An 11,116-nucleotide genomic window follows, 5' to 3' on the forward strand; every position below is an offset into this window, starting at 1 on the left:
TTGTTGTCTGAGTCATGCCAACTGTTGTTGCCAAGCATTCTATAATTGGTACAGTAATTGCATTTTCTCATTGAATCTATTCTTGAATTATTTCAGATTTTGGTTTAGGTCTTTTTTGAATCATTCTCCTTTTCTGATGTGTTGGGAGTTGGGACTTCAAGGAATAATATGGGATAATGGTTTTGATTGTTCTATCATTGTATCTATCATTAGGGAATAATTTGGTGTAAGGGAAGGATTCAACGCCTTATTGATGCCTGAGATATGTCAAATAATAGTACTTTCTATATCATTTATGTCGTAGTGTTGTACTTCAAGACCTCAATTGGCAAAGATGTTCATTAGCACCACGATGTGGTTTTGTCCTATTGGAGAGATTTGTGTATAAACCTTTAGGTGCAACATTTGCCCGTATATCTTTTGGGTTTGTCTCAATGTTGTTAGCTGATTGCACATTCACTAATCCTTGTTTAGCTCCTTTCGTCTTCTTTTTTTTTCTGGTTAGTCCTTGACTGTTCTTTTTGCATATCTGATTGATAGGTGTTCTTGGTAGATGATACTCTTTACTGTTTAATGAATTGGATGATTTTGTAAGTGTTGACCTATGTGTGCTAGATTTACAATTGTATCGCCTTTATTTTTAAAACTTGTCTTTTTAATTATGCCTCAATCATTCTCAAGTGCTTCTTCAATCATTATTGCAGCATTACATGTCTTTGTTATTGTTTTGCAACTATAATGATCCATCTTCTAATGACTTTCTTTATGGAATAATTTGTTCAAGATTTCAATTAATTGTTGCTTTGTTAGTACAGATCTCTCTCTCTCAGTGATAGTAATTTGTAGCTTTATGAAACAATCTGTCACTATATCCTTTACTTTGGTGATGTTAGTTTCTCAAAATATTTGTTTGATCTTTCATGGCTGTGTGTGTCACGAGGGTGTGATTTTTGGTTCATGCATGTTGGCCTGCATGTGGGCAAGACCCTGGGAAAGCAAGGAGCAAGGTCCTGGGTTGCTTGGTGTGCTAGAACCCCTAGCACTTAATGTCTAGGGGGAAAAATGGTGGTTTAGACCAAGAAGGGGGCAAAGTATCCTTAGTTTTCAAGTTGGGCCATTGGAATGGACCCCATAGAGGCGGGCAAGGGGCAAATTAAAGAAATCGTGGGCTGCCATGTGGCTAGCCCATGCAAACCAATTTGGTAAGGTTGCCCATAGAAGCTCCTAGGAAGAACCACGAAGGGAAGAAGACGATGGGTGATGGGATGGCGCACGGGTCACGGGCTGGCTGGACATTGCATGGGCACGCAATTGCTTTGGGGCTGAGGACAGAGGGGCGTTTGGCTTTGTGGGTGCTGTGTGCTAGCTGAAGAGATCTTGGCTGTTGGAGAACACTCGGGATGGCGAGCTGCTATGCGGGAGCTTGCTAGGTGCAGGCGTTGGACGAAACTATAGCGAAGCATACGGGCTTGATTCGTGGAGGGAGAGCTTCAGAAAAAAAGGTCCTCTCTTCACGTCGCGCGCACATGATAGCTGGTTGGTGGCGTTGCAGCAGATGAGAATCACGCTCATGTAGCGTGAGAGATGTCACACAATTGGTTCTTGTCGTGACCTTGAGAGAGTGATAAGCTGGAACTATGAGAGATGTCGTGCTGTGGGATTTGCGTACTGACTTGGTGCTGGAATAGTGGAGGCCATCTTACAGGCTTGGTAGGCTAACCATGAAGAGCTCTTGAAGAGTCATGAGGTCCCAGGGAGACCTTTGGCTGAGATGCACGTCACACAGGAAAGTGATTGGCCTTCTTCAAAGGCTTGATTGGCATCGTGTTGTCCAGGAGGGGGACAAGGTACACCATGAAGGCCCATTCTGGGCAGGTTGGTGATCTAGTGGATGTTGGAATTCAGCTGTGGGGAGTTGTGTAGTCATGCGTGACTGCTAGTAACAGTTCCAGGGTTGGATGCCAAAGTTCTGGTTGAGTATTGAATGCCTTTTGCCAGGATTGATGGGAGAAGTGATATGCATTGGAAACGGATGCTTTCTACCGTAAATGGTCAGAGCAAAGGCTTGCAAATGTTATGCTTTGGGCTTTGGGTTGTGATTTTCCTGTGGTGTAAAAAGGTTCAGCCTGTGTGTAATTTGCTATGTTGTGATGCAGGTTCTCCTATGGGAAACAACTTGATGTATCGGGATGTATGCTGCCCATAGGGTTAGAGGCTATAGGTAGTGGCTGTCCTAGACAGTGGGGAAAGCTCCTGTATGCCTTCCCTTTCTGCTTTGAGCAGATAGTTAGCTTTTTGGAAACTAGTGACAGGTATGGGGAACCGTGTGGCCAAGAGTGGTTAATAGTAACAGTTCTGGGATGTGTGCACGCTTTCTGGAATAGGAACGGAGGCCTATTACCAGGATTGGTGAGAGCAGTGAATAGTAGAGGCTATGCAGGGTATGTGGATGCCTAATGGGATGTGGATTGCCCTAGATGTAAGAAAGAATGTATCCTTTATGTAGCCTAGAATTCTGGGCCTCTCACTTAATTAAAGAAATACCGAAAGGGCGCCAAGGTTTGGGGCGAATCTGTGTCTTTGTCTTGGTGCAGGGGCACTCTAGCTCCCAATCTGTTAGTTGTATATTTGCTGAATTGTAATTGTAACAGTGTTGGCTGGTTATTTGTTAGTTCTACTGCCCTTTACTTTATTGAAGGCCAGTTTCAGCGTGAAATGTGTATGATACACTTTTGTGTTCAGGAAGACAAGGTGGTTAAAAGATTCCGGTTTTGGCAGTTCCGGATCCTATTACTACAGTGTCAGATTCTCATGTTCCTTGTGATCCTACTTCTGTTTCTATTTCAAAGAGTGAAGTTGCAATGTTGGATGCTTCCTCACTGCTGGACAATTCTGCTGTTATGCAAGATGTCATCCCATGGGACCCGTCTCGATACAATGTAAAAAGAGTCTCCTCAAGGAGAGGGGTCAAGAGTCTATGAGTTCCTGACGACAGGTAAAACGACGAGTGACAAAAGATCCCAATGCTGCCGGAGAGGCAGTGAAGAGAACTGATGTCAACTGAGCGGAGTCCCCTATTATCTGCTGGTAGTCCTCCCTGATATGTGCATATCGGGGGCACTGTAGAGCTACATGTGCCTCCGTCTCAGCTGTCTGCATGTCACAAAGGGTAATGACTCTAGCATGTCTAGGCTGGTGTATCCAAGCTCCCTGCTCAATGGTAAATGTATGAGATCTGGTACGGAACCTGGCGATGTTTCTGCGATATAGAAGGGAGATAGGTGTGCTAATATAAGACTGAGCATGAGTCTCTATGGACATGTATGTAGACCAACATGTGGGATTTATGTTGTCTTGGTAATATTCCAGATTTACCCTCTTTTCACTTGTCAACCAGTGATTCCGCAAAGTGCTCAGTAAAGACAGTTGAAACTCTTGCATGTTGACCTTTCAGGCGGCATGGTCAAATATGCTTCCACTTTCCATCTGCTGAACCATTTTCTTATGTCGGTTGCCCATCCTGTGCAGATGACCTTACTTTTGTAGTTCTTTTGAAGCTTTGTGCTGGCATTCCATGCTTTATGAGGCAGCCTATCAGGTTGCATTTGCTACACCTCTATTAGGTATTGCATAACTCTGATCAATGCATGAAATTCAATCGGTCTCCTTTCCGTTTCCAACAGAAGTATTGAGTATGGAGTAGTGGGTTTGACACCAAGGTGTCTCCTTAAGAAAGCTTTTTGCATTTTCTCATTCCATGTAGACGCTGAAATGCTGCCTCCCCATACTTTCACTCCATATACTGTCTGCACTACATATGCATCAAACGATACATTTCGAAATTTTCAGTTCCTAGAGAGAGAGAGAGAGAGAGAGAGAGAGAGAGAGCGAGCTTGTGGGATGCGTCAATTTTACGAGCAAAAACCTATGAGCAGGTTTATCTAAGTGTGTTTTTCAAGAGATTTAAAAAATTGTATTTTTTTAGAAAACATGATTTTTACACTTTTATTTTCACTAGAACTAGATCCCTTTATCATAAAAATATACAAAATGTCACTCATTCAATTCTACATAACACAAATTTTATTCTTCATAGACATCCTTTGTACCACTGTTATTACCTTTAAAAAGTGTTAAAAAATAATTTCTTTAAGAAACATCCCTCATAATCACTCTCAATGTAATAATATTAAACATATATAATTACTTATCAAGCACATTTATACCAATATGACAAGAGCTTTCTGGTGTTTTAATAGCATAAATAACAAGATATTTATGGATACGTTTCTAAAAAAGTTTAAATTACTATAAATAAGTATTAGCTTGGGCTTATATATCACTCTCATAAAATACATGTAATATTTAATAATATTTTTCAAAATATAACCCCATAGATGTGCTCAAATGGGATTTTTCAATCAATTTAAGTGGTTGAATGACTATATTTGGACATTCGATGTGAAAGTTATGCCACTTCTAAAAGTGCTGTCCATGGTAGTTTCGCCAGCGAAACTACCTTGGAAGACCTACTTCAAAAGGGTTTCGCTGGCAAAACTACTTTGATGGCTTGCTTCAATGAGGCTTCTTTGGATAAACCCTTTCACAAGGCTAGGTTGAGAGAGGGTTTTCAATGTCACCCCCTATTAAGTAAAAGTTGTAAGAAGGATCAGAAGGAAATTTTCATAGAGAATTCTACTCTACATGTGGATTTCTTCAAAAGCCATCCCATTATGTTACGCGCCATTCCTAAAGATTCATGTAAAGATTTGTGTATAAAATAGGCATTGCTATAATACTTTGCATATTTCTAAGTGAAACTATGTTTTGTTCCTATCGATTTTTGCCATATTTTTGCATAGTTGGAAGCTTTTATTTCCTTTGCTCGGAAAATGCTCGTCCCCGAGCTTGTGACTCATCTAAACCACGAATAGAGAGTAACATGACTTTTATATAGCCATGAATGGAGGTGACATGACTTTTCTAGGTAGCTTGACTTGCACAAGAGAAATTGGGCCATGTGTCACCACCGTGGGAGACATTGGCACATGGCTCATCCCACAATGGTGACAGGCCTAACAATTATCTGTAGGAGGTGGCAATGCACAGTTGGCATGTGCATGTGGCAGCTAGCAGCCATTGCCACTTGATCGTGATTGATGGCAGCTGCGTGGCATTTAATGCTTGTTTTCAGGCTGGCGGCGGCTATGCAACCTTGTGATGGTGGTCATATATTCCTGGGGCTGTGAGCCTTGAGTACCAGGGATGGACAGCACACATGGCTGTCATAGGGGTTGAAGTTGCTTGAAAACATGTGATATACAATGGGCAATGGTAAAATCATGTTTTATAAGGTGAAGACAATTAGGTCCTCACATTATCCTCCCGAGATCTTTCGAGGATACTCTGGAGCATTTGTGGCTAGGTGGTGGGGAACCTAGGCGCTCATACTCCGTGACAGATGGCAGCCACTGATGCCTCGAAAAGCTATCTGCTCTCTTATATTTTGGTTTGTATATCTTTTCAGAGTTTCATTATTGCACAAATGATGTGATGTTCAAATGGTCGTGACCATGAAGTATATTGTGTCTAAAGAGCTGTTCCAGATTTAATTTCTTTTGTGCATCAGGCTTTTTGCTGGTTTACTAATTTTTTCTATCTTATGCAACCTACCTCTCATATTAATGAGCTGATTGAGCGCAATCAGTGTTACAATTCCCCAAGGGTGGCAAGAAGTTCGTAATGTTTGACATTGTTATTGAGAAAAAATCTGCGGTCACACATATTGTGTATCGACAGGGAATGGTAAACAGTTAGACTAAAATTATTTGCTGGGGGGCTGCTATGGTTCTTACTATCGTATTCCTATGTTGGACATGTTTGCAGGTTCCAGTGGCCAGATCTGGTCTAAATCCCATACGGGAATGTGCTATCGACAAATCTCCGTATGTAAACATCTCTGAAGACGGTGTAGTCGGTGCAGACGAGGTTCCAACAAAGCCTTCTGAAAACACTGAAGCACTCGGTGGGGCCAAATATGAAAATGAAAGGATACCACCTTCTGTTGATGGGCAGGAGGGGTTGCAAGTTGATACAAAGGCATCCATAAAATCTTTGGCTGAGCCACGAAATAGTGATAACTTGCCTGTCTCAGAGAAGGAACAAAATGCAGTGATATTGCCAACTTCTAGGTCTGTCAAAATGAAGGCAGACATAGAATCTCAAGCTTCTTCATCAGCAAGTTCAGACGTTGTACCTTGCCATCAAACACTGAAGCTGTGTATCCGTGATCATTCAGAGCTGCTCACTTTGGAGTCTACTTTGTCTCAACTTCTAGAACAGGTATTATGGATAAGCTTCTCGAGCAGTCAAGGCTTGTTGCCTCTACATGCATGCTTTCTCTGATGCATTTACATTCTATATTCATAGCTGTTAAGGTTATTTCTTTCTCAACGAATCTTGGTTTCTTTCATTTTACGGCAGGTGGAGATCCTTAAGCAAGTTCTTCAAAGAAAGGATATGCCGGTTTTTGGAGTCAACATGCTAAAGGATGTGCGAAACAACAGTAGTCTTCCTGAATGGCCCTCTTTGCCTGTTGACATGCTTGCAAGCTCTACTGTGCTTTCGGCTGCCAAACAATATGATTGTGGGGTTAAGTATCAGGCTGGAGGAGGCAATCCAGGGAGTCCTGTTACGGATTCCAAGAGAGAGAAAGTAGTCTCAAAAACGATTGCAAATGATGTGAATACTGGCAATGATAATATGAGGCTTGGTTTTTCTGTCCTCAAGGGCATGAAGGGGATTGCTGCCCAGAATAGGCATACAGTTTGGCTTCTTGCCTACGTAGCCATTGTAACCACTTGGCCGCTTGTTGGTTCCGCTCTTTCCCTATATGGACGAAGGCGACTGAAAAGTTTAGCCACAAAGTTTTGGCCTAAGTGATGCAGTAGCTTCCTCAACTCGGTGGGGAAGAACTTTTCAGGGCGTTTGCTGTTTTGTGTAAATAATATAAAGATTCAGAGGTTGTCGACATGCATTGACTATGCCTACTATTTGCCTAGTCACATTTTGTGTTGTGTATCCTACAATTCATTTATATCCCTTCACTTTAATCTTGGATTAATAGTGACACAGATGCATTGAATAAGAAAAATTGGGAAAAGTGAAACAGAAATTGAAACTCAAGTATATCATTCAAGACATGCATTTTTGTGGAAGCGTGAAGCTCAATTTGTAGAATACTTGGTATTAACAATGGAATGTTATTGCTCTTCATACTTTCATTTTGTAAGCTAGTTTAGATCCAAATTTGAATAAGGTCAAAGAAGTCATCTAGTAGAACTCTCTATTTCATACTTTTTAATCAAGAGAGAAAACTACAATTAGAGAGCGAATAATGCAGTGGCTTCTCTGGACAACTAGAAATCCAAATTACTTTCTATAAGGTAGAGGAATGTCATGTGCACACCCTTGGCACATAAAAATTTAAAGAATCTTTTGAAGCAACGGGCAAGGGGTTGGTCCACACAAAGGTTATTCACTTTTAAAGCTTAATTGTATGTATGAAAATTTCTCTCTAAAGCTTATCTATATTTCCATACCCAAATCGAGTGAAAGAAAAAAGAGAATATCATTGTGAAAACACGCAAAAAATAAATAAAACCAATCTTTTTGGGCGATGCATTTGCTCCACCTTTGTGGATGTGTCAATACGACGATCATGCCTTGAATGCATGAGTCCAAGCCCTTTTCTGCTACTCTCGAAGTTCGGTTTCCTCTCCCTCTCCTTCTCAAATGTACTCTTCCCCTTGCTCTTTCCTGAAGTTCTAAAATCTAAGAGTTAAGGGTGATGTAGGGTTTTGAGATAATTTTGATTGACTTCAAACATTTGGGATCAATTAAGAAAGTTTGATGCAAGGTTCTAGGAGCATTATGCAATCTCAACAAACAGTGCATGGCAATGACGTAAAAAATCCCCAAATTCTTGCTCAAGGAAAAATCCCTAGAAACTCAAAATCAATGTCCGTCTAGACCATGAGAATATTTAAAGAATAGTTGTAACTTGAAGCCATTTACAAGAGTACTTTTTGGATCTCAATGTGTTCTCTTAGTCACCTTAATACTACTCGAGCACTACCAATGTCATATTGTAAAATTCCTACCCGTAAATCTCAAAACTCTCTCCTCTCCAAATCTCTACGACAGCGTTTCACCTGTGTTATAAGACACTTACCGTGTGAATGTTTTGACCTTCACAAAATGTATTGTATACAAGGAGATACTTCTTTGCATTATAAACTTTGTATGCATGTGCAAAAAGAAACCCCTTGTCGACAGTGCAACCACACTCAATTCTTACATGCACATGATTTGTATAAAATTCAAAGTGAAACCCTAGGCTCTATGCTTTCTTCCACTCCCCTCATTTTTTAATAAAACCTTACAAGAAGTTATTTTTATGTGACGTGCCATTGGCTAAAGATATTGCTAACTCTACGCTTGCATCTTTTCCAAACAGAACAAAAGTTCTCGCACTCGCACGGATAAGAAGCTTCACTATCTTAGAGCACTTGCACCATTGGCTAAAGACTTGCTAACTGTGCACTTGCACCAAAAAGAAGCACCAAAAAGAAGCTTTTCTATCCTAGAGCATTTATAAGATTCTCTTGCTCATAACGTAGCAATTGACAAATCGAATTTGCAACCAAATGCTCTAAAAGTTCATGCTCACAATGTTCACAGGAAATTTATCCTTGCTTTCTGAAATCCTATGAAAAATGATGACTTAGGCCATAGAACAAAATGGTAGTAATCAAAGAAGAAAGCAATCAATAAGCATTTCCCATCAAAGTTGAAAATTTTGAAGACCTCCTAGTGTCTGACTATTTGTTACATCCCTGATTAGCTACTAGTGACTCTTCTATGGGTCAAGGGCGATCCTAGTGGGTGGAGTCAAGTGGTTAGGATGAGTAATCCTCACTAGAGTGTTGTATTTGGAATATGGCTCTATGGGTCAAGGGAGATCTTTGAATGTAGGGGTGGTGCACAGGTTTAAATTACACAGGTCGATTATATAGGGGTTTGAATTACACAGGTCAATTATTGTGACTAGACTGAGTTAGATTTTCAATCAATGGCCTCTTGATGGTGGTTGTGCTCTTTGATGTATGTGAGATTGAATTTGACGTGGAGTTTGAGGGGAAATGATTGGTGGAACAATCAGTTGAATGAAATTCGAAAGTTCCAAGGATAGGGAAGGACATGTTTTTGTTGTGGAAGAGGCTACATCATGAGGTTTTCTAGATAAGTGAACATGTCCTTGTATCGTGTTTATGGGTTTGCTGTTGAAAGTGTTAGGTGTTTGTTTTAGTTTGTGAAGAGGTTGTGGAGGATGGGGGGTGTGATGTAGGATTGATGAGAGCAAGGTTTAACGTCTAGTTAATTGGAAGTCAGGTTTGGTAGCTAATGTATGGGCTTTCTTCGACTGCCATGGGTATTTGGCTATATATTCGAGAGCGGATTTGCTGGCAATTTGGTTTGTAAAGAATTAGATGTCTTTGATGAGCAAGCTTGACTGAGTGATTGTGGAGGGATGATGCTCTTGATGTTCAAGAAAAATGTGCTTGATTTTGGTTACTATGAAAAAGAAGCCAGTCAAGGGTGGAGTCCTTTGGATATTGGTAGGCGTTTGTATGCTCCTCAACAATGTTGGCCTTGGGCAATATGCCCCCTTTGTTTGGCTCAGGCTGTTGTTGTATGTTGGTCTTTGTTTTGGGTCTGACCCACTCTTAATACAAGTCGACTGCTTTTATTCTTTTATTTTTTAATAAAAACAATCCTCCGCATTGCTCACAAGACAAGGCTACCTAGTACCCCTCCCTCTCCCTCAATTACACGTAGTAATCCTTAAAGCAATAAAGCTTTCCAAGAACACTCTTGAAAGCTCCCCAAGTCCTCTCGTTCTATTTAGAGAATTTATAATGTGATGGAACTCTCTTAAAGGAGACAACCATATCTGTCGTCATTGCACCGAGATTGTCCAAGAAAGACTACTCCTGTGAGTCCACTACTAAGATCACCTTGACCAAACCATGAACTAGGAACCAAATCATTGAGTGCATAATTAAAACCCACCACCCAACCATAGAGCCATGTTCCAAACGCAACACTCGAGTTAAGATTACTCATCCTAACTTCTTAACTCGACCCACTAGCAAAGGGTTGCTGAAGCATTACCAAGTAGAGTCCTCAACATCCCAACAAACTTGTCACCAAAACTCAAGTGTAGCAAAACTTTGCAAATATAGTCCCAATGAATTCTATCATAGGCTCTATTTAGATGAAACCCGAAAACAATATAGTTTTGCCTTGATGCACAAGCATAATCCAACGCAGCCACTAGCATGTTACAAAATGTTTTCAAAGATATCCTTACCCTTCAGAAACCCATTTTATTCCCTATCTACCACACTATTACTTGTTTCACTAACCCTCAGAGCCATAGCCTTAGCCATAATCTTATACAATGTATTAAGATTGTAATCAGCCTCCAATCACCCATTCTTAACTTGTTTTGCTGCTTCAAAAAAAGCTTCACAACCCAACGTTCACATCCTTTCACAAAGTACCCCTTCTCACTACCTAGACACAAGATCCTACTTAATTACATTCCAAAATGCATTTAAAAACTCCAGTCTAAGGCCATCAAGCCCTGGTGACTTTCCTTTTCCATATAACATAATGTGTCCCACAGCTCCTGAACAAAAAACAATCGAGACAATCCAACTCTCTAGGTGTCATTAAGCTTGCATACAAAATGCCATTTAATTTCTCGATCCAACCCCATTTAATTTCTCCACCCACCACTCAAACGCGTCTAGAACTCTCACCATTCTATTCAATATCTTGTTCACTAACTCTTTGTAGATCTTCCTCTTAACAGATTGAAAGAAGAACTAAGAAGGACGGTCCCCTTGTGCCAAACAAACTTGCCTAGTCTTTAGTCTAGCCTCCTCCAACTTTCCTCAGAGCTTCCTCCACTTCCACAATTTATAATCTTATTAACATCCTCTACACACTCTTTGAGACCACATACATCTTTTCTCTAATCTCAACA

At 40.6% G+C, this 11,116-nt stretch overlaps 1 protein-coding gene across 1 annotated transcript in view; it reads left to right on the forward strand.

Annotated features, from left to right (window-relative positions):
* Nucleotides 1-7,133, forward strand: part of LOC147890749 (uncharacterized) — a 118,278-nt gene extending 111,145 nt beyond the window's left edge. Inside the window, exons 14-15 of the mRNA XM_087389529.1 lie at nt 5,887-6,342; nt 6,484-7,133. Of these exons, the coding sequence (XP_087245655.1) occupies nt 5,887-6,342; nt 6,484-6,942 (915 nt within the window). The 3' untranslated portion in view covers nt 6,943-7,133. The remainder of the gene's footprint in view (nt 1-5,886; nt 6,343-6,483) is intronic.
* Nucleotides 7,134-11,116: the final 3,983 nt, after the last annotated feature.

The sequence above is a fragment of the Dipteris shenzhenensis genome, chromosome 18 (genome assembly GCF_047967505.1).
Source record: "Dipteris shenzhenensis isolate YYH24624 ecotype China chromosome 18, Dip_SZ_1.0, whole genome shotgun sequence".
NCBI lineage: Eukaryota > Viridiplantae > Streptophyta > Polypodiopsida > Gleicheniales > Dipteridaceae > Dipteris > Dipteris shenzhenensis.